General features: G+C 45.4%; 1 protein-coding gene across 1 annotated transcript in view; it reads right to left on the reverse strand.

The window, feature by feature from the left end:
* The window catches only part of SDK1 (sidekick cell adhesion molecule 1), a 384,823-nt gene that overhangs the window by 30,362 nt on the left and 330,369 nt on the right, over nt 1-24,092 (reverse strand). Inside the window, exons 33-37 of the mRNA XM_058035661.1 lie at nt 21,405-21,540; nt 19,476-19,535; nt 17,377-17,478; nt 2,596-2,711; nt 331-517 (exon numbers count right to left, since the gene is read on the reverse strand). Of these exons, the coding sequence (XP_057891644.1) occupies nt 331-517; nt 2,596-2,711; nt 17,377-17,478; nt 19,476-19,535; nt 21,405-21,540 (601 nt within the window). The remainder of the gene's footprint in view (nt 1-330; nt 518-2,595; nt 2,712-17,376; nt 17,479-19,475; nt 19,536-21,404; nt 21,541-24,092) is intronic.

The raw sequence follows: 24,092 nt of genomic DNA on the forward strand, positions 1-24,092 counted from the left end.
TTTCCTGGCTGTGCCCAGGTGAGCAGGACTTGGTTCCCTGCTGCACGCCCTGTTTCCCTGGCTGTGAGCAGGACTCGGTTCCCTGCTGCATGCCCCATTCCCCCTGGCTGTGAACAGGACTCGGTTCCCTGCTGCATGCCCCATTCCCCCTGGCTGTGAACAAGACTCGGTTCCCTGCTGCATGCCCCGTTCCCCCTGGCTGTGAGCAGGACTGGGTTCCCTGCTGCATGCCCCGTTTCCCTGGCTGTGCCCAGGTGAGCAGGACTCGGTTCCCTGCTGCACGCCCCGTTTCCCTGGCTGTGCCCAGGTGAGCAGGACTCGGCCCCGTACCCGCCTGGTGCGTCCTGCCCGTGGCGGGGCTGCTGCGGGGGCCGTCCCCGGCCGCGTTGAAGGCGGAGATGCAGACCAGGTACCGCGTGTGGCTCGTCAGGTTCTTGAGCCGCACGTTGGTCTCCGGCAGGAAAAGCACCTTCACCTTCTCTGTGTCGTTCAGGGTGTCGCTCTCCCAGTAATAGATCTGTTGGGACAGCGAGACAGAATCCCACCATTATTGTGGTTTTACAGTTTATTTAAATGGTTTGCTCTGTCTCACCCCTTGAAAATGTATGGTTTATTTGAAGCCTGTGATCCTCCCCTGAAGTATCATGGATCTGTAATACCATTGGCTCAAGTCTTATTCTGTGCCCACTTTGAATCTCCCTGTTAAGCTGTGCTAGGGAGACCAGATCTTCTTGGCCCTTTTCTCCCTAGGCTCTCCCTCTCTCCCCCTTCCCCCTAAGAAACCATGCTGCTCCTGGGGGTGGGACCCCAATAAACCCTCATCTAATTCACCCTCAGAAGCTGTGTGGAGTCTCCTTGCCTGTCTGCTGCTACCAGCCAAATACAGCTTAGGGGGCCCCTGGGGACTCCCCAGGAACCCTCAAACCAACTGCAACAATTAAGGCTGGAAAAGTCTGCTAAGATCATGAGTCCAACCATCAACCCCCAGGTTTGCCACTAAACCATGTTCCCAAGTCCCACATCCACTCGCCTTCAGAACACTTCAAGGCTTGGTGATTCTACACCTCCCTGGGCAGCCTGCTCCCATGCTGACCAAACTTTCTGTGAAGATATTTTTCCTAATATCTAATTGGAACCTCCCCTGGCACAACTGGAGGCCGTTCTCTTCATCCTGTCCTGTGTTGCACTATATCCTACACCTAGAAAATATTTGGGCACTACAGCTACAAAACAACCAGAAAGACAGTGTAGTCTTGCCCTGGACTCCTCCATTAGTTGGGATACTCAGGTTTTTCTGCACAAGCCAAATTGTTTCCTTAGCAAATTCCTCTGAGTCCAGTGACCATGTAGCTGAGTACATCACTCAAAAATAGAGCAAAGGCTGAAGAATATGGCTTAATAACAGCAGGTATGAGCTGCCAGGGTTCACTGAGGAGAGGTCAGTTTAAACATTCCCTGCAATGCAAGCTGCCTGTCAGCACTGGCATCCTGACACAACCTGATGATCCACAGCTCCCCTCTGCACCACACAGCACTCACACCACTGGTGTTCACAGCACAGCCAGGAAAATGCCCTCCTGAAGAGGGTAACAAAGATTCCCCCTAAAGATCCTTGAGGTGCTTTTCCCCCTTCTTCCATTACATAATTTTTACCCTGATGCTATAAAATTAGCCTTCAGAGAAGTTGTTTCCAAGCGGGAAATTGGTGCCAGCCCTACTTATTGGACAGGCCTGGCAGTGACAGCATTACAACAGGCCAAAGCAAGCCAGAGAGCTGAGAGAACAAGCCAAGGCAAGACTCCACCTTGGGTCTCCAAGCCAAGCTGCTGAAGCCATCTATATACGTACAAAAGGGAAAGGACGGGGATTGATATATAAGGATGCTTGTTACTGCCAAGAAGGGATGCCAGATTATTCACATTTGCTTGGCTTTCCTTCACTTATGGATCTAAATTCATGGAGAGAGGCAGAGCCAGACGCTGAACCCAAGCCAAGCTCCAGTGTTTGTAGACTTGCCCATTCCCACTCTCTGAGGGTCCATTCTCATGCTAGAGATGCTGAGCAGCGTGTCTCTGCAACGTGCTCATCTCCCGCAAACCAAACGCAATTAATACTCTGATTTAATTCTGTTAAAGTTAAGGAAATGAAGCAACACTTCCAAAATCTGACCAGGCTCAGGCTTCTGGCTGGGAGAAAGTTCTGCTCTTCCTAAAGGCTTGTAGCATTTGATGGAGGGAAAGCTCAGTTAATTTTCTTCAATACATTTCTTGCCCCCAGCTCCTGTGTAGCTGTGTTGCTTTTTGCAGCTGATCTGTTGCCTGCACAAGTGGAGCTGCCTCCTTATCTGCATCCCCTGTTTCCCCCATGCTCTCCTTCTCCATAAATAATGACACACTCTCCCTTTTCTCTCCTTCTCCCTCCCAATCTCATTCTCTTTCTTTTGGTTTTGGGACTTGCTGCTGTTCCCTGCTGCAGCCTGAGCGCTGCTCTAATTTGCCTTATGCGGCGAGGGCGACTGCACTTTGTAGAGCTCTCTCACAAGTAAATAGCAACGCCAAGCAAGATAAATGAAAACAGTAGAAATGGGACGATTGCCTTATAGCCTTGGATGTTCCCGTTCTGGCTGTCGGCAGGAGGGGGGTCCCAGGTGAGCTCCAGCTGGCTCGCGGAAAGCGAGTGGACTTGGATGTTCTGTGGGGCCAGTGCCGGTGCTAGGGAGGAAGGAGGACAGAAGAATTAACAGTGACAAACAGAATTAGCTCACAGCCAGGTTTTTCATTTGCAGGAGGACCCAGGACAGGCTCTGTTTATGCCACAAGTCAGCAATGAGCCAGCCCTGGGGTATCTGCGTCATTGGGATGTCTCGGCACAAGAGGAGTGAGGAGCAGCTGAGCCTCGGGAAGTGGCTGTGCTCTGCTCCACACCGGCTGCCTTAGACACTGAATCAACTCAATCCTGCCAGCAGCTTTGAAAAAGAAAGGAAAATTTTGCCTTGGTTCCCTGATAGTTTGGGGCTCACCTTCGGCAGTGGATGGTGCTCCTGATTGACTGCTCCTGGTGAGCAAGGCAGCCCCAGCCACCATCAGCCCAAATACCACTCAGCAGCAAGACTTTGGGCTAAAATACTGCCTAAAATTACCTCCAAACCCAGACAGCTGCTAATCAATGCACTATTATTTTATGTATGACAGAATGACTTTTAGTTTGCTACTACGACTTTTTGCTAGCTCCACTTTGATTACACCTCCACATGCACACACTGGCCCTCATTGGCTCCTTGCATTGTGCTGTGCTAGAAAACCAATCTGAGTGCACCAGGGTCACTCCATTCCTTCCCTTTGTCAGGATCCCACTTGGTGCAGGTGGATTTTCCTCCCCAGCAGCTACTGAGGACACTCTGTTCTCCCAACCTGCTGTCTGAGCCTCCGGCAGGTTTCAACAAAACAGCTCCTGTTCTGTTCACAGGAAAGGAGCTGAAGCGTGTCCTGCTCAAACTGCAGAAGTGGGCAGAGAAAGGCAGGACAAAGGCTCCACTTCTCCTTTCTCTGTGTTCACAGTGCCATAGCCTTCTGCCAGAGCCAGACCCCCTGAGAAAGTTGTCTCTTTTCTCTCTGCCCCTTTCTGGGCCATAAATAGAAGCGATAAAATATTCACCGCTTGCACTGGATAGCTCCGGTTAGCTGCTCCTCTGGAGACTTCTTTCTTAAGAGAGAATGACCTTCATAAGTCACACTTTTCTACCAATACTCCCTCCCCCCAGAGTTATAAAATAAAAAAGTAATTAACACCCACTCAGCCTGACACCAACTATTTATTTTGTTCTAACTGTGTGGTTTCCATATTATCACTGCCCACCCTGCCGTTAATGGAAATGTTAATAACCAGCGCCAGGTTGTTGTGACAGATGCTTGGGCTCATTATCAGAAATTCTTATTTACCGCTCCATTAAACGACAGAATCGCACAAAAAAACAATTCAATCAAAACTAACTGGAGGAATTTTAACAGCCACATTAATAATCCAAAACATAAATAAAGTTAATGTCTTTTGCATGTTTGCCATCGGCAACTCTATTGCAAAATTATTGCTATACAATTAAAACGCGAAAGGTAAAATTGAAAATAGCCTTTATGCGAGGGCTTGGTTAAAGCTATTTATTTATTGTGGGTTTTTTTGTTTTCTTTTTGGCTGGATGGTGAATACATGAGGTGACAGTGACCATCAGTAAACCCTAGCTTGGTCACAAGGGTGCACTTGTCTAATTATTGCCCTGCCTTCTGTGCTCATTGCTTGGCTGGATACCCTCAGTGCAAGGCAGTGCTGTTAGGGACCAAAAACCTCAAGATTTTGAGAATTTCACAGCACAAACCATAGCATGAGGCCAAACTGATCACACAGAACAATGCTGAAAACACATCCCAGAGATCTGCCAGGATGACACGCTCAGGGAAACAGGAACGTGTACAATCACAGAGGAAATGGGTCCCTTTAGCAGTGTATTTCCTTTCTAAGGAGTGACACCACTGTCTGTCCTGAGCTGACAGCTTCACAGTGCTCTCAACACTCGGGTCTGAAGCAGCATCTACAAGAGCATTTTTCTTTGGATGCCATGTGGCAGCCTGGAACAAATACGGCTTCTGAGACGCGACCATCAGAGGAGACGGCGTGTACAACCCACTGCCAGAAAAACACTGCTTTTCCTCAACCCCTTCATGCAGCACATCTAAGAAACACAGTGGTTAAAACCTGCCAGTGATAACTCTGCACTGACACACTCGCTGCTGCAGCTGCACTTCTGCTGGCGCGGCGGAGGAAAATCTGACGGGAGGAACGAAAAAAAAGTGTGGAAAAAGACATTTCTCTTCACTACTCCAGAGCCTTCCCGAGATGCAAATTGTTTGGTTTTGTGCCCTGTGAGTCTGTCCCTCTGTTCAACTTTCAAAGGCTGATGTGTCCCCCCTCCTCTAAGCACAGATTTCTTGTTGACAGTGAGGGACAGCAGAAGAGTGCTGCTGACGCTTGATGTGGCTCTGTGCAAGAACACGTTCCATTGAAGGTGAAGGGAAATACTTCAAAAAGAAGGAAACACATCCCTGAAGACCCCACCTGTTTGCAACCCCAAACCATTCCCTGAATATATGGATAGCTTGTGCCAATGAAAGCAAGTGCATTTTAAAGGTGAATTCAAAAGGCTTTTTACCTTCTAGGAATGCACTTCAAGATTACTGAGCTCGGGATTTTTCACGGCTGTTGAAATCTCAAATACATAAAAAGCAAGGTTAGAGCTACATACCTCGCACTGCTTTAGGTGTTAGTGACATTATCAACTATAGCAGGAGCGACACAGACCCCTGAGGGTCCAAACACAGCTCTTGGCAGGTGGAAAGCATTTCACTTTCCCTGAAAAAAACATCTGTGTACTCACGAAGTCAAATTCTGTGCACGTATCCTGCCTTGGAATCTCATGCAGATATTTGTAAACATTTCTTTTCTTATCTGATTTCAATTTACCTTAGAGATTGTCTCCTTGAAACTCACTCTCAGCCAAAACCTAAGGAGAAAGACTGAGCAGGTTGTGTAGTAATTAGTAACAAATAGCAACAAATATGGGCTGGGCTGCTGCTGGCAGGATCATGTAAAGACAACAAATCTATCCAGAAACGTGGTGAGAGTGTCAAAACGAGCCCATAAATAAAGTTACACATCTAAATCCACATTTAAACATATCACTGCCCTCATTTCCCAGCTGCACTGAGCAGTCCCTGCTCTCACTGCAGGCAATTTGAGCTTGCAAATGCTTCTAACCTTTAAAGAGAAGGTGCTTGAAATCCCCAGTGGCCTCCCTGCTCCAGAGCTCCGTGCTCTGCAGAAGGTTCACCTCAGCTTTTCTCACTTGGGATATTTGCTCTCTGGGCTGTGTGGCACCCAGAGCTTTCCATCAATATGGAGCTACTATTCCTTTTCCCAGTGACAATCACCACGGTGCTCTGTGGCACAGGTAGGCTACAAATCCTTGTGATTCATTGGACAAACTTGATAACTGGTTTTGTGAAGCATTCCTCACTGCTCTTATAACTGCTCCAGTTTCTGGGCAGCAGAGGATTTCTCCTCTACTCGTTTCCTAATTGTTTCTGCAGTGGCAGTGTCACTGGCAGGACACTCACAGACAAGTTTGGGACAAGATTTCCTGATACTCACATGCCATTTAAGTAAAGATTCAGGCCAAAAATGAAGAGAAAAATGCAGTGAAAGAGACTGAAGGATTTTCCGTCCATCAGCATGATCCCAAACAATCCCAAGCAAATTTCTGTTTTGTAAAGACCACTGATCCTTTTCTATCTAGCAAGTGTTTCCCCCAAGTTCTTCAAAGCATTACTTGGAGAACATGCCTGCCTTTCTTCCCCAGTAATCAATATGTTTGCATTTTGGTGTTAGCACCTAGAGGCCATTTTGGTGTTAGAGCTAGAGAATCTCATTGCACAATGTGCTGCATAAACACAGAACAAAGACACAGCTCCAGGCCCCCAAATCCTCTAATCTGTCTCCTCATTACAATGGAGGGGTGGTTGCAGCATGTTCTGAGTATCGGCTGTAATTTTCCCCACCTAGTGATTAAAAACAAGGGACAGCAGTGATCAGTTCAGTGTATGCTGATGGTGAAATCTTGCACACCAGAGCTTCCAAAGTTTACACACTGATTCCTGGCAGACACAGTCATGGAAAATAGGGCTAAAAGGGTTTGGAGAGGACTCAGACATCATCCTCCTGGGTCACACTGGGATCAGCTTGCTGGGCAGATTTTCATGTAATCTCAATCACTGACTTCTTTCCAGATTGTGCTGCCATTCCCACACAAACTCTGCCAGCACCTTTCTACTTCAACAGCTCTTAAAATAGGGGTTTGTGTAATACCCATACTTTAAAAATAAAAATAAACAAAATAGGGATATCTGTTATAGAACACTAACAAAATAACTCTCATATTATTCTTTTTGATGTCTAACCTAAACTGTTCTTACTGTATTGAAGTTATATCCCTGCAGTGACATGGAGATTGCTCCTTCTTCAGCTGCAGCCACTGCCTTCAAGTCACAGTGTAGATAAGCAATAGTTTAGTGGATGCTAAAGCCAAACACAACACAACAAACAGAAGGTCACCAGATAAAGCAGTGAGACTGATCAGCAGAACAGGCAAAGTGGGGTTTTCCTACAGTACAGGCTTAGAGAAGAAATGTGAGGATGGTACCTCCCAGGAATGACCAAAAAGGGTGCAGATGTCTGCAGTCACTCCTTGCATGAAGGAAAAGTGGCATGAGAGAAGGATGTTCAGTGTTTATTGGCCATTTTCTGACAGTCTGTGAGGGAGCAGTGGGAGGATCAGAGCTTCCCCAGCAGCAGAGCCTGGTGCCATCAGGAATGCTGCGTGAGGGATGCTGATTAGCTCAATAACAATTAGTCAGTTGTGCTTCAAAACCAGCTACTGCGAAGCTGCTTTCCACTGTGAAGAGCAGCACAAGCTATATTTAGAATGTAAAACACACTTCCCACTAATTTCTGCCTGTTTTAGGCTGGGCTGCATCTCGTGAGGGAAGTCGGTGCTTGTTCCAAGGGCTGAGCTCTCTGTGGTTACTCAGATGTGTTTCAGAGGCACTCAGAGAGGCAGAGCCACATTCCAGGGATGTGGGTCTTAACCTCTCCAACACAATCCATTTGCTACATTGGGCTTCAGTGCTCTTGCCCTCTTACTCAGCAATTTGGCATCAATGCTGCCCTGCCAGGTTTGTGACACCCTGAGACATGAAATGAGGCTCAGCAAAGGGGCAATCTGGCCTCCCCATCATTGAGATATTCAACTGGATGGGGGAAGAGGCTAAAACAGCTCTAAAAGCCAGGTTTTAGTTGGAAATACTCCTTTCCAAGGGATGTGGATGTATGCGTTGATTTACACAATTGCATAGAACTGTAAAAAAGAATTGAAACATCTCCTCATGTAGTGGAAGTGAACACAAGAAGAACTTGAAAAACATCTCTCTCACCTTCATGAATGCTGAGGAAGACAGGGCATAAATGCAAAAATAGATGAAGAATAAAAAGATAAAAATAGAAAAACCTGTTTTAGTGGAGTAGAAAGGGTGAAGAGGAGAAAGAGAACAGCTGTCGGGATGAGAACTTTGGGAGTCTGGAACACCTGCAGTTGTTTTACTCTGTGCCATCTTGTCTGGGTAGGCAAACACTTGGCTCTCCTCTGAATACCACATTTAGTACAGTAGCTATGTTTTGCCACATCAATTTTTTAAGGGTATTAAAGTAATGAAGAAACATAAATCAAAGCAGCTGCAAATGATCCCCAAATGTAACATCCCCAGCTTCTATGCTTAGCACTGGGAAGCTTCCCAGTGTTGGCACAGGTATTGTCAGCACCTGCAGAGATACAGGAGGGAGGTGGGGGTGGAGGGAGGGGGAGATGGCATTCCTGCAAACTGAATTCCTAAAAACTGAAATGAAACAAGGACTAGAAGTGCAGTGTCTTTTCCACAGACACAGATCTACGGGTTTACTTGCCAGTGCCCTTTTTGAACTGAGGAGCCATTCTCACCCTGTTCCTCACTAACTCTTCCAGTGGTGAACACACTGTTGCTATGACCCCTAATCTCTTACAGGGGGTTTGGATTTCCCATGTGAGTGAGCCATGTGCAATCTGGGAATTTCATGGGGCAGACATGATCTGGGTATTAGAACCATGGCAAACCCCACAGGGCAGTGCTGTGAAAGAGCTGGCAAACAAAAACGACACAATTTTCTTTTGCTGAATTCCACAGTTCTACTCAGCAAACACAACCCTAGAGGAGGCTTTCAGATTGCATACTGAGATTATCCATCAAGGAAGTGAGTGAGCCTGGCCCAAAGAAAAGCCTTCACAGAACTGTCAGACTGCCTCTGGAAAGGGCATACAGGTGGTTAAAACAAGAAGTGGGGGGAATAATAAAATGAGCTTTTCCCTCTATTTCTTTCATGTCAGGATGGATATTAACACAGAGGCAGGCAGCCCAGCAGTCAGCAGACATGGGCCATGAGCAGCAAGAGCCTGACAGCATTAGGGAGGCACAAGCCTGCAAGCTGAAACCCCCTCTCTCTGACACCCATGAAATCAGGGATGGCTCCTGCAGCTCCCTCTCCCTCACATCCCTGCACTTGGGGGTTTCTCCATCCAAGAGCAGAAAGTGTTGTGCAAGGAGAGCAGTGCCAGCTCTGATGAGTGCAGGATTCACCCCCAGGAGGGCTGAAGGTTGTTCAAGGGATGGTGAGGAGCTGCTGATCCTCTCTCATGTGCACTGGGAGCTACAGGAGGGGAAAGCACTGCCCTCTGCTCTCTTACAAATCTACCCATTAGAGAAGCAAAATTACCAATTTCAGATTATTTCCTCACACTCTCCAGGACTCAAAATTCCTCCTCCTCTATTTGTAGTAATGTTCCACTTATTATAATTTGTTAATGCCACATTTGAATATCATAATACCACAAGTTCATGGCAACTGACAAAAGCACCCACTTCACATCCACTAAGAGCAATGGCAGCACCTACTGCAATCTAATCCTTCTGCTTCAGTGCAGCCAAGAGAGCGTATCAAATAACCTCCCCTGGGTTTGCCATCTACCAAATGTCAAAAGCTGTATCAGAAAAAAGTCAAAGGGCGCAGGTGAGATCTGCCCCTGGAATAACCTTTCACTGTGGCTTTAATGCCAGTTTGGGTAGCTGACCCCCACGAGGAATTAATTTAGGATTTACAGATTGCAATGGTCAGGGAACCCCAGGGAGCCCACAGAAGACTGTGTTCTTGTGCTCCTGAGGAGAGAGAGATTAAATTTAAATTTTCTAAACTCTCAGTGAGAGTTTTCTCTTTCTCTCTTTATTTTTCATCCCTGAGATCACTGCTGCAGTTTCACACCTCCATTCTATCTCAGTGCTTGGGCTGCTGCAGCCAAGATATTTTAGACTATTACTAATTCATACTTTCTTAAGAAAAAATTGCAACTTTTTTGTTTTTAGTCTACAACAAGCAACCTGAAAAGCCTCCAGTTCTGTGACTGACGACGGATACAGCAAACAGATGTCAGAGAAGAAAACCAACTGTGTTTCTCCACAGCTGGCTTCACAGCAAAGCTGTACAGAGGAGGCAAAGCCACGGGAGTTGAGACCCATATGAAAATACTTACAGCACAAATTTTGCTCACATATCCCAGGATGACTGCAAACAAGCAGAGCAGGACTGCACAATTAGGCAGAATAGGAATTTGGCTGCAAATATAACCCTTTAGTCAAAGCACTCCAACTCCAGCCTGTGTCTGCTGGAATAGGAGTTATCAGCCAGGGGCTTCCCCAACTCTTTACCAGGGCAATTTCTGCTTCATTTGACTTTACTACTGATTGCTCATGTTTTTTGAAAGGAAGGTTAATTCCTCTGCTTTTAAAGGAGTAAGCTGAGCTGTGAGTTCAGCAGAGCTCTGCATACCCCACCAGGTTTCTCCTCCCTGTGCAGAGATGTCCCTCCCTGGCGCTCCCAGCCCATGGAGCTCTGCAGCAGCACAGCAGCTCATCTGTCCTTCCCCTCCCACAGCTGCAGCGCACAGCCACGAGCTCGTGATGAATTTGGGCACGGGGGCTACAGAAAATCGGCACAGAAAAAAATTCAGCATCAAACGCTTGGGGGTTGTGAGTTCATCATCTGAGCAAAACGGTGCCCACTCCTCCCGGCCCTGCCACAGCCGGGGACCGGCGCATCGAACACCGCGGATGTTTCTGCTAGGACAGAAACATCTTTCCTACATTGAGACGTGATGAAAAGAGGCAATTAGACCCGAGCCAAGCAGGAGCTGCCGCACTGCATAAAGCATTGTGCCGTACCAAAGGCTGCTGATGACCAATATTAACAACTTAATGAGCTGTTAATGAGGCGCGCGTTCGGCTTTTACTTGCAGCATGAAAACATTGCAAATCATTTTAGGGAGCTTTGGACTGTCAATGGAGAATTAAAGATGTCAAATAAGCCCATCAAATCTATGTCTCAATCTGGACACTGCTTTCCAGTGCATTCGCTTAAAATTCCTTCTCCTATATGGTAGAATAACTTGCTTTGACAGCACTACGACTCCCAGACTTTGCTTCCTTCTGCCTTGACATTAGATTTCAGTCTCCAGAGAGCTGCAGGGATGTCTTTTTGACATGTTGACATTAAGGACACTTCTTCCACAGACTCACACTGGCACGGTTACTTTCTGTCTTGCCATTGTAAGAGCAGCTACTGAGCTAAGCTACCAAATCTGGAAGTCTAATTAGCAAAACCTTCACATCATCTGTAAACAGATTAAGAATATAAAATTACCCTTAAAAAATAGCCAGTTTGAGTAGGAAAGGGAGCCAAGCCTTAAAGAGAAAATTCATTTCCATAACTCCCCAGCATTGTAACAATACCAGTAGCACACAAGCAGTGACTAATGCTCTGATGTGGGCACACTTTGTTATTTTCTACTGTCCTGTCGCAGCCCTGCAGGATTAGATCCCACAGCCATGTGCTATCAACACTCCTGCTACCTCCAGCAGAGCTGCACTGAGGGGAACAACAAATCCAAATTGGACTTGCTGCAGACAAGCCCTTGTACATGGAGTGAACCTGGAGAAGTTTAAAATCCACCAAGAAACATGGATGGGATGTGCCCAGTGGCCAATCCTACTCTCAGAAATGGGATGATGCAGGGATACAGATGAATTGAATTCTAAGAGAAACTGGAAAGAGGTTACTTTCCCAGGAAATGTCTCACCACTTCTTTTTTTCCTTTCATCTTCATACAGCTTGCCTTTCTTGCTCTGCTCTGACTTTACTCTGTCTTTAGGACATTGTTGGACAACATGGCTTGCATCTTTAACTCCAAGCTGACAGGAGACCTTCTCAGAGAGAAAGGCACTGGGGACAGGATGGCAACCCAGTGTCACTCCTGGAGCAAGGCATTCCCAGAATGACAGGGTAAAGCTCATCCAGAACTGAACATCACATTGGAACAGCTTCGCATGTTCTTTAAATTTAAAGACAAGGGAGAAAGGACAACCAGTTTCAAACACCCTCCCATCCCCCAAAGGTAGCCTCTTGCTGATGTCCAGAGGTATCAGCAAAAAAGGCAAACATCCTTTTATTTCAAAGGCTTGGTACTTTTAAAGCACCAAAGTTGCCCTTTGTTTAAAGTTTGAGCATGTGAAACCAAGAATTCATTTACCATTCCATTCCCCAATAGCTTCCCTCCATCTCCTTTTGTTTATCGAGGGAAGATACCGTCCCCAAGGCTGACAGGTTTCAGACTACTGCAATGTGAAATGGCCATGATAATCCTTCTCTTCCCTTCTCCAGTGGCATCTGGGATGGCAGTGCCCACCCAGCTCTTGCAGCTGTGCCAGCAGCAGCGTGCTGCTATCTGCAGAGGCACAGCCAGCCCTCGTGTGGCACCGAGATAGGAGCGCACAGCCAGGGGCTGCACAGGGCACAGGCTGCCAGCTCGGATGTGCTGGAATCCTGTCATTCCTCCCCTGCCTGAGACCAAGGAGGCACAGGGGACTCCACACAGCATCTCCTCTGCTCTTTGGGGCAGGGGAGGAGATAAAGCTGCTGTGCTGTAAGAGAAAAGGGGGGCTCAGGTAGGGCTGAGGGACCCCCTTCTCCAGAAAGGGACAGAGGTGACACCACCGGGGGAATCTGGAGTGCACATGTAAAAGGGCAAAGCCTGACGGAAGAGATTAAAACACCCAAGGGCAAAGGAGCCTTGTCCTGCCAACCTTCCTCGCCTTCAGCACAAAGGGATGTTGCCCCAGCACAGATAACCAGGTGAGAAGGGACAAGAGCTCTGTGCTGGAAGCAGTTTCTAAAGGGGAGCCAAGTACTTGGAGTCAAGTCTTTGCTTCCTTACACAGCTTCTTTGTCCTTATCATGCCTCGCTCTCTCAGTGTAGCCTTTTCTGTCCCAAACCTATTTCACTATTTTTAGTCTTGAAGTTTTCCAGGTGGTTTCTGTTTCTGGCCAGCAAAATGCTGGAGATGGTCAGGCAGCTCCAAGTGCTTCCCCTGACATTACCGGCAGAGCAGATCTTCCTGTGTCAGCTATGGGTGAATTAAATAAAATTTGTGAGGTCCAGGAACACCTGTGGAGCTGCAGGCAGGAGGGCAGATGAGAATAATTGCACATAACAGGAAGAAATTTGGTTTGGTGTCTGCTGGCCTTGCACTAAGAGGTGGATTCAGCTTTTGAAGGCAGAGGTAAGAAGCAGACATCACTCTGCTCCATTTCTGCTCTTTTCCAAGCTACAGTTCCACTTGGAAGAAAATGAGAGAGCCAGGTAATGTTCTCTGAAAAACGATGGTACAACTAAAGTGGCATTTCAATGGAGGACTACTAAACAAAAGGGATTTGTCTCCCAGCTCTTTTTACTCCTTGCCTTTCCCATTACAGAACCAGCTCTCAGAGATCATCATTAAAAAGAACAACAACAACAACCCGGCCTCATCAGTTCTTGTGAATTCTGAAGGTCACCAATGTCACCATCAGTTATAATGACACACATCACTCCCCTCTTCACACAAATGGATTTACAACCTGTTTAAAGGCTGATGTCTCTCGAAGCACTTCACCCCTTCTGCCACCTCCTCTCTGCACACACTCACTCTACTCCAGCAACAGCTGCTGGAAGAAATGATGAATTTCATTACTTTTCATCCAAAACAGCTTTGCAGTATATGGGAGAAGCACTGAAGGCTGCAGGCTCGTTAGCACAGGATTTGTATTACCACATTTTACTTTATTCACCTTCCCAAATTAGGTGAAGCACGCCTGGCCCAAACCTGTGATTTCTGTTTAATTAAAACGCAGGTAGTGGAGTCTCCCGAACTCCAGAGCCCCCCACACAATCAGGTGGTGACAGCAACCTGGTAGAATAATGCTCTTGATATAGTGGCTGCTCTAACAGAGTCTTAATTTCAGTGGAGCAGAACAGCACCTCTGGTAGCAGCTGCGTTTGGGGCTGGGATGAATATCAGTAGCCAGCCTCTGCTGAACACTCACTGCCTCCCCAATCAGAGCCAGCATCCCTGACAGCTGAACTGTTAAATGAATTAACAAGGCGAAAAGGGGGCTTGCCAGCGGGGCTGCGACTCCCTTCCTAATTTCTGCAAGTGGTGGCTTTCAATTTTTCTGTCATTTGTCAGGAGATGCACATGGTTCTCTAATGAGCAGGGCAGAGCTGCAGCCAGCTCTAAAAAGGCAGAGTTAGAGGATCTTCTGGGCCTTGGAGGAGAGGGATGCAGATGCTTGAGGCAGGTGGGGGAAGGACACGGGCTCTGCTCAGGCTGAACAGGCAGCACATCCTTCCCAGCTGTGCTCAGCTCAAGGACTCCCAGCCCACTCTCCTATCTTGGGGAAGAACTGCTCTCCACACCAGCGAGTTTTGCCAATATCCAGGCAGAACTCAAAAGGAAGCCTTTGATCTTATGGGCTACCCAAAAAAGGGAAAGCATTTTCTCTACCTGTAGGATAAAATAAAAAAAAACCACCATCAAAAACCCACCAAAAAGATCCAAACCACTGGCACCCAGCTTTCCTGTTCACCATGCAAGTTGGGCTACAGAGGCCTTTTACTCATGGCTGGCCCATTGTTCTCCTCCAGAATTTCCCCCTGCCCATCAGCCAGAGGCAGGGAAGACCTGCTTAGGCTGCCCAAGGGGGCAGTTGGCTGCAGCACAGCTCAAGAGCACTCCAGGGCTGGAGAGAAACTCCCCATTTGGGTATATTTGCTCATTTAATTGGCAAAACTTGAGGAAGGTTGGTTTTAGTAGCTTTTTTCCCCCCAAGCTTTTCAAGTGGTTCCATTACCTACTGGAACTTTTACAGTAAAACCCAGGTTTGATCACAGAGAAGTTTTGAAATCTAACAGGGGAGAGCACAAGAGGAAAGGAAGGAATCAAAGACACTCCTCCTTCTGCACCACTCTGTAGAAGCTGAACAGCACAACCACCAGCAACATGAACACCCAACAGAAATGGGTGTTTTGACTGAGCTGGCCCAAGCCCAGCACATTTCCCCAAAGGCACAAAGGCCATTTTGATCCCTTTTTATGAGCCAGAGAGGAATGTTCTCCCCTCTCCCAGAGTTACTGCAATGCTTAGGGCAGAACCAGGCCCCATTTAACAGCACTGAGACAAGAGTTACCTGAGAGCTTCAGCCCAGGGACTGGCCACCTTCACTCACGCTGTGCCCAGTGCTGTGCATGTGTCAGCACTTGTTTATTGGGAAGCTTTTCTCTGTTTTTAACCTGAGTGCCCCATTGCTGGAGCTCAGCAGACTCATTTTTTTCCAGCTTGCTGCTTAACTGCCTTTACCGTGGGTAAGAACATTGAGCAAACAATAACAGCAAAAACCTTATATTTCCACAGCACACTTTAACTCAAAGGTGTCACAAATCAATTTAAAACTTAAATTGCAATACCATCTCCAATCACTTTACTCACAGCATAAATCACAGCCAGTTCTGGAGGTGGAAGAGGCAGTTATATAACAAAGTGTAATAACTTCACACAACAAGAGTGAAAATCAGCAGGAAGATCCTACATTCATCATCTCTGCTGAGTCAACCTGGACAGTCCCTTTCCAGAGGTAAATCCAGGAACTCTAACACAACAGCCAAGTCACACACTGCAACTTCAGACACAGCAGCCCTGCCTGGGAAAGGAGGCCTCCTGGATAGAATCATGGAATGGTTGGAGTTGGAAGGGATCTTAAAGCTCATCTAATTCCAGCCCCGCTTCCTTCAGACACTCAGGGGTCCTGTAATTATCTCCGTGTCCTCCCAAGTCTGTCTCCTTCCACTGCCTTGTTCCCTGAGTTATGATAGCAAGATCTGGACTGTGGGATTAAAAGACACAGTATAACAGCATTTCCTTGTTTTCCCCAGCTGATTTCCCATGCTGTGTACATGTGTATAAGTGCATGTGCTGGCTCCATTTGCAGCAGGGAGATACTTAGCTCGGAAACAAAAATGTATTTTGAAGCCAGATACAGTTGGCTCCACCTGGGACTTTCTCTGCTGCAGTTGCAGAAGTAAGTTGGAGCAGAAGCAAACTAGAAAAAAATGTAAATATTGCCAGCTGTCTCTCCAGGACAACGCTGCTCTGATTAATTTATGATGTTTTCAAAGAAAGATGGTGAATGTTGCACCATATTTGAAAAGAAAAGGTTAAGCAGAGTTTAAAAAAATGCACAGCAGAGTTCTTAAAAAAAATGTGCTTTGCTTAGTTTTGAGCAATAGAATGTTTAATGAGCAATAATGAAATGAATTAGTGCTGGCTTTGATAGCTCCTCCATCCCACAGCCCCGAGACACAGAACAAAGTGCAATCAGCTCCAGTGCTGGGCCAGGCAACGCGAGGGTCGAGCTGCCTCCCCTTGTTCTGAGCTTCAAACGCTGCTGCTGCAGAAATGGAGAGCAGAACTAACGAGGATTTCAGAGCCTGCCTGCCTCCCTCCAGCTGGGATCACCACAACCACAGCCCTGCTGGCAGGAGGGCAGCAGCTACTCCAATCCTGCCCTTCCCAGCTGGATTTCTGGGGGGACAGACTGGCTGGGGGTTATCTGGGCTCTCACAAAGCACCCGCTCCTCAGGGCATTCACAGAAGTGTCTGCTCAACTCTTCTGTCCTCATTTCCACCTCCAGCCTTCCAGTGGGGGGAAGGATCTTTTTAAAACATTTTGAAATGATCAAAAAGGACTCAGGCACCAGATCCAGATAAGCAAAGGCCTGAACAGTGCCACTGAGCAGGGCTGGATGCAGGGACAATCTGCACCACTCCTGGGAGCACCCAAGCCCTGTCTCCAAAACCAGCACTAAACCAGACATGCATCTCCTTGCTTCAAGAACACAAAAACACAGCCAGTGTGGTGCCAGGCAATGCCTCTACACAGAGAGTTATAAAATAAAAGGATCAGCTTTCTGAGTCTCCCTCGTTTTGTAGTTTTGTTTCTTTTCCCTTGTGACTTTCCTGTGCTCCACTTTTCACTTCTTTAACTTGAGTCAATTTTTCCCTCAAGCTAATTTGGTATGAACAGTCATCCTCCTGCAACTCCAAAAATATTTTCTTTTCTTTCTTTCACATGTCCTTTCTTCCCTCCTTCCTGCAGACCAGCTGGTTTTCCAATGGCAAGAAACTGCCAGTGCCTATTCCAGGAGAGTGGGCAACAAAAAACTGCCAGCAATAATGACTGGGGAATTTTTCAAATAATGCCTTTCCTGGACAATTATTGAACACTATGTGGAAAAAGAAATCAACTGATTTTCTTTTCACCTACCTGCTTCACCCACAAACACTTCCACTGGTGTGCTGGTAGGGCTCTCACCAATGACATTATATGCTGTCATTAGTACTTCATATCTCTTGTATTTCTTCAATTCTGAAAAGGTAAAATATTACATATTAATATTATATATTATGATTTATATTGTATTACAGCTATCTTTTAGACTCCAACACCTCTTTATCTCCAGACTTGTCTCTCAGAATAGAGCAGTGGCAAGAGAACACTACAATAGTGCAATGTCTACTTCAAGCCTTCCTGAATTCACACATCACAACAGTATTTGCATCATTTTGAAAGACATTTGTGATGAAATGGCAGGGTTTTCCAGAGTTTCCTCACAGTGACACTCCAGTGAGAGGAATAATAATTTCTCTCTATTTCTTATGGATAACTAACCAGAGGAACATCTCTAGGTCATTTTTAAGTACAGAAAATGGCAGGATTTGCCTTTGAATGTCACCATAAGGCCTCATTTTGACCTGCACTGGTAGGGAAGAGCCTGGCTAGCATTTGCCTAATCCCTGGGATGCTGATTTAGGGGGAGCATCTGGGAACTGCACTGCTCTAGAAAAGCTGAAGCAGGTGCACAGGGAGATCTGCAGTGGGGAATCTGGAGTCCCATTCCAGGTCCTCCATGGGGATCTTCTCCTCCAACGTGACCACAGCCCGACCATCAATCACAACCAGAAAGGAGAATTTGAAGGCTGGACTCCATTTGGACACCAGGCAACAAATTTCTTTGCTGACACAGAGAAACTGCTCTGACAGATGAGGTGAGAGAGTGAGAGAAGCGTGAAAAAATCTAAAACCCCCAATTGTTTGTGGGTAATTAACAGATGCAACGAGGGTGGAGCAGAATCACATCAACGTCATTGAGGGAGGCAGCGCCTGAGTAGTTTCAGATTTTGCATTTTCAGGATGAAAGAATCAATCCTAACAGATAAATTTATCATCTACAATACTTAACAGGGAAATTAGAGTAAGAGAGCAATCAATAATATAAATTGCCCTATTTAAATGAGCATTGAATTAAGACACGCATGGCCAGAGGTCCAAATTTCTCCCTTTGCCAATAATTTTCCCTGCTATCTATGAATCAGAGTCCCCTTAACACAGGGCTGACAGTGTGCCATTGGTTTGGTATGTCTAATTAGGCAAGTTTGTCTAATTTCAGTGTCCCAGAACTGTTTTAAGTGTTGTGCTCCAATATCTGACTGTGACTTCAGCATCATTCCCCAGTCTCTGGCACATTGTAAATTATACCTAATATATCCCAAATTTTTTAAATGTCATGTCACTAAATTTGGATGGACTGCAAAAGATGGAGCAAGCAAATCAGAAATAACAGTGCTGAGTTCATAAGCAAACAATAGCAAGATACACACGTATGGTACTGGGCAGCTTGCACAGGGAAACTGTTTTTTCTGCCATGAGAAGTCACAAGGGAGATTATAGTGTTAACTGGATGTGGAAGAAAATGGAACACGAGAGTTCATGCATGCAACTTTCAGTGGGGATCAGGCTTCATTTTTTCTTTTTTTTAGTCCATCACAATCTGTGACTCAAAAGCCTTGGGCAAAACCTATCTAGTGAACCATCAGCACCACAAAGCAACTTGCCTTTTAACTCTGTCGAATGTTATTTTATTCATTTCCAATTGAAAACACCTCTGGAGATGCACATAAATTCATTGGGCCCTTTCTAAATTGGCCTTGTACTCCATGGAATGCCCGAGCATCGCAATGCTTGAATCATAGGACTAATGATGTGATACAGCTAAACTCAGATGGACTGCAGAATATATAGCAAGTGAATCAAAATTCATTTAGCATCAGCAATGCTGGGTTGTTACAGTCACTAATGTTTTACCTTCCCAGCAGCCACATTTTTACAACAGCTACCTACTTGCATCATCGATGTATCTGGGTGTAGGGGAAGCAAAAGGCTTAAAGAAAAAGAAACTGGAGAAAGCCAGAGTCATTAATCTGTGTTGATTTCTGCTGGATCCACGGAGGAGAGCCACAGGAGTTTGCCCATGGTATATTTTGAACCATTACAAAGAGTCTCAACTGAAGGCAATGTGCACTTACGTGTTAATTCATACGTCGTTAATGCAGAGCTGCTGTTCACTGTCTTGAAGCTGCTTTGGGCTATTCAGGGTAAGCAAAGCAGAAAGCTTGTTACAGTGCAAGGAAATAGTTATTGCAAATGATGTACAGCAGAGACAGAGGCAAATGAGGCAGCACACCCATACACAGTTTAAGCTTTAGGAATATACCTTGAAGGGCAATAAAATCACATCACTCTCTCGTAACACATCGAGAGCATCTCGCCCACATGGGGCTGTTTCATTTCCTCCTCAAACAGAGAGCTCACAAATACACAACACAAAGATGTTCTGGCTTTTAGATTAAATAGAACAAATGAGTAAAAACGAAATGATTTCTAGGGGTGAAAGCTCACAGTGGTGCATTACATGCTGATTTCTCGAGATGCAAAATTCAAAACTTGAAGAGCTGCAGAGTGCTGAGCTGGAAGCTGGACCACAAAGTGAACACTTACATCAGGGCAGGACCTGTTTCTTTAAGCGTGAATTTGATTTCCCTGAAATTGATTTCACTGAAAGAATTCAAGATTCCTGCTGTGAGTGAATTGTAATAATATGCTAAGCTGTGCAAAACTGTGGGTCAGTGAGGAACAGAGGTGTTCTAAGGTGAGAATTACGAGGAGAAAGAGGGAAATTTATCTTAGAATATATTTGTCTCCACCCCTTGCTCTCTCTGTCTCTTGACTCCCTGGAGAGGTGCAGCTTGTTTTTTCTCCTCTACAGTAATTAGGAATATAGCTGCAGGGCCAGACAAAAAGAGGGAAAAGACAAAACTGGTTGGTTTCACAGGCTCCCCATCTTGTGAGAGCATCCAAATTCATGATTTCATAATGTACACTGTCAGTCATTCAGTTTTTGTCTGAGAAAAACCCTTCTGCATTCCTATACCTATGAGAGCTTTGCATCTCTGTCCTGGTTCAAGCTGCTCAGTCTGAGAAGTCTCATTAGCTCTGACCACATAAGTGAGGTCAGAGTTAGGGGCTTACTTTATATTTAATGCACCTACTTATCCACACCCACATTAAAATTCACTCTTGCTTTTGTAGAAATCATTTCTATGGGTTCAGGAAAGCATAGCAGATGATATAAGATATTAAAATAGACTCACTGAACCCTATTCTGCTGCTCTTGGAGTATTATCTTATTCTGAATATTCCAGTGACATCGAAGAGGACAAAAGCTGGTCCCTACATGAGCACATCTCATTGCTGGACTTTATTTCTCAGGCTACTGAGTGTTCACATGTCTGCCTCACATCATCTTATTCTGCCTATTCTTCTCTCTGATTTCCTTTCTAGCCTTTATCTAAAAAGCCTTTCATTTTTTTCTATTATTCCTCTCCCTCTCCACCTTCTTTCCATGTGAGCCATAAATCCCAGTGACTAAAATGGAAAGCAGGCACCTAAAAATTCTTGCTCATCTTTGCTATTTTCTTCTAAAATGTGGACAAGCACTTTGAAATTATAAAAATTCTATTTTAAAATTCTTCTCAGCTGTTTTCCTCATACTGTAAAAAGAAAAACAAAACGTCAATTATAAAAACTATTGAAAAAAACCAGCAAGAAGGGAAAAAGTTGCCAGCTGAGGAAAATGAAGTGTCTCTTGTTTGAAGGCAGAACAAAGTGTACCAGGGTAATTATCAAGTGGAGTTAGGGGAAGCAGAAAATCAGAGTGTACGTGGGGGACAGACCATCAATTCCAGCATGCTGGCTGAGATCAGCACAGACCATTACAATGCTGATCACACTCAAGTCACTTGCATTTTTCAGCATCTTCAGGTTGATTGTGTAAAACCTGAATTATTCCCAGCTCTCTTAGACTTACATTTCATTTCCATGGGGTAAGAGGGTTGTGCAGTGCCTGGTGTAATGACAGATTACCACGGTGGGATATTTTAAGGTCCAAGGCTTACGTGTGAGCTCTGCTCTCAGGGCTGAGGGGTTCTGGATGGTTTTGGATTCCGTGCCAGCTCCGGTGTCGTAGTCCAGCTCGCGGTAGTAGATGCGATATCCCAGCAGGAGCCCGTTCACACTCTCCATCCTGGGGGGCTGCAAAACACCCACGGGAAGAACAGGCTGGTCAGGATGGGCATGGCAACACACATCCTGATCACAGGACAATCTTCATTTGGCATTATTTTACTGAAAGAATGATGATCAAATGAAAAGGAATAATAAAAACTGTTCTGGCTTTGATTAGGAAGACAAAACCAGGTCTAATGACAACCTCATAGAGGCATTTAGAGAGAAGTTACAGTGTGATGGGCCCTGGTGTGGGCACAGAGGAGAACCAAGGGCTCCTCCATCACAGCTCAGAGCAGTTTGGCACATACAGCCATGGGATGGCTCAAATGAGAGTTTTTTTCTTTCAGTATCATATTGGGAGATGCTCAAGGACAAAACATCTCAGCAAGGCTTCTCCAGCAGCCCCTCACATCCTCCTTCAGCTACAGATACACAGCTGGCACACTGGAAAGGAGATTTGTATCTGGGTGGCTTGCTTAGGTAGAGACAAAGGGATTCCTCATGTTTTGGGAAAAATTACTTTCCTGAGTCTAATGCAGGATAAGAACTGTAGAGAAGAGATGCCTTGAGCCATTTATCTTCTAAAGATTCTTTAACTGAAATTTAAGGGGCTGAAAGTATAAATGAAAAGGGTTTTAATGATAATCTTGCCTTTAATCCAGAAAAATCCCTACCAGCCTTGAGAACTTTACTAAGGAAAAGCATTGTGTAAAAATTAACTGCTGGTGTGAAACACTCTCACAATAGAAGGTAATGCCTCATGTAACTTTAATGAAGAAAGTAAGGACATCTTGACAGAAATGAGGAAGATCTTTGGTAATTCTGCTTCCAGAAATGACATGAATTTTCCATTACTCCATTACAATGGCAAGAGGAAGGAGAGAACTGTCCTGTCTCAGTGCCAAGGACCTTGCTTTGGGTGAGGGCTGAAGGAATTAAGTAGAAAGACTGCAAGTTATGGAAAGCAAAAAAAGAAAATTACATAAACCAGAGCATAAGGAAACTACACCTGCTCCAGGAGGAAGCTGCCTTCTTTTGCAGCTGTCCTGCACAGAGCCTGCTGAAAGCAACCCAAACCCTCCCAAGATTTCACTTGCTCTGCCTATGTGGAGATCTCTTTTTCATCATTTCATGCTCATCATGGTGCTCCATCCTCTGGCAAAGCTCTGACCACCTTTCACTGCTATTTGGGATCTGAGTGGTGAACGATGCTGTGGGTACAGGATTGTGAGGGACCTCGAGGATCACCAGGGCTGGGAGCTTCCCATGCAGAACCCCACTTGCTGAAAGCTTCTCTCACAGACAGAACAACCTCCAGAAACCAGAACCAGAACTGGAGCTGATTCTTCAGCCTCCCAGTATTCCTGATGGAAGCTGTTCCCAGCCTCACCACTCGGGCGGTTAGAAACATTCATTTAATTTCTAATCTAAACAATTCATAGCCAGTTTCAAACCATTTGTTCCTGTGCTAACATTGCCTTTTGGGTTAAATTGTTCTTCTCCCTGTGGGGTGTTTACTCCTGTGATGTATTTTAGAAAGGGCAATCATATTCCCTCTACGACTGCATTTTACAAGGCAAATAAATCAAGCTCTCGTATAACAGCCTTTCCCAGTCTCAGGCTGAGAGCCCCTTGTCCAAGGGACTAAGAAAACAGACCAAATAAAGTGCCAGGTTCCTCTAGGGCTGCCCTGTGATGTTACTACTCATGGACCAGCTGAAATACTCTCCTGTGCAAGGAGATGAGATGGGGTTACTGGAAATTATCAGTATCGCTTTTTTCTTTTCCAATCTTCTGACTTTTTGTTTTCTGTCTTACACTGAAGTTACTTTAGCCCTGATGGTGCCCTTGCAGAGAAGGGTTCCACAGCACAGAAGTGTCCTTGCCTACCTATTTTGATTTTTCCTATTAATTAAGGCTTGTCCTATTTTAATTACTAACAAACTTTTTTTTTTTAATTTAGGAGAAAAAAAAAGTCAAAGTGGAATATCCTGCAGAAGTCTAAAAGGAAAACCCTGCTGAAGTTGAGGAGGAGACTGTGACTCCCTGCTCTGCCGTGTAACTGCCTTACAAGTAAAGCTTAATTTCTCATTGTGACCCAACACTGATGTTATTGTTTTCATATAAAACAATATATAAAAAGAAAACATTGCTTTCTTATGCTATCATGTGATTCTCCATCTTTTCCTTCCTTGAGATTTACGACAGGAAAGCTCAGAAAATAAATAGCTTGCAAACTGTCTCTCTTTTTGCCATGGAAATGATGTTTTTTTCCTGGAAAGGGTACTCTGCTAAAAGGTCAGGTCTTCCCCTTCCTATCTGTCTTCTGTGGACAAAACTCTACTTTTGATGTAATGGATTATTTAGGATTTTGTAGAAAGGCCTGGGGGATCTGCTGAAATAGGTAAAATGGTTATGAGTGCCAGCCCATAATGTTGTACAGAAGTAAGAGAAACATCTTTGTGCTGTTTCTAAAAAGAAATAAATAAATAAAGACTGAAATGTAAGTTTGAGTAATTGTTATCTCTAAGGTAGAAGCAGAACAGTACATGATCCTGATGTTAAGTGTAACATCC

Source organism: Melospiza georgiana, chromosome 16 (assembly GCF_028018845.1).
Source record: "Melospiza georgiana isolate bMelGeo1 chromosome 16, bMelGeo1.pri, whole genome shotgun sequence".
Taxonomy (NCBI): Eukaryota; Metazoa; Chordata; class Aves; order Passeriformes; family Passerellidae; genus Melospiza; species Melospiza georgiana.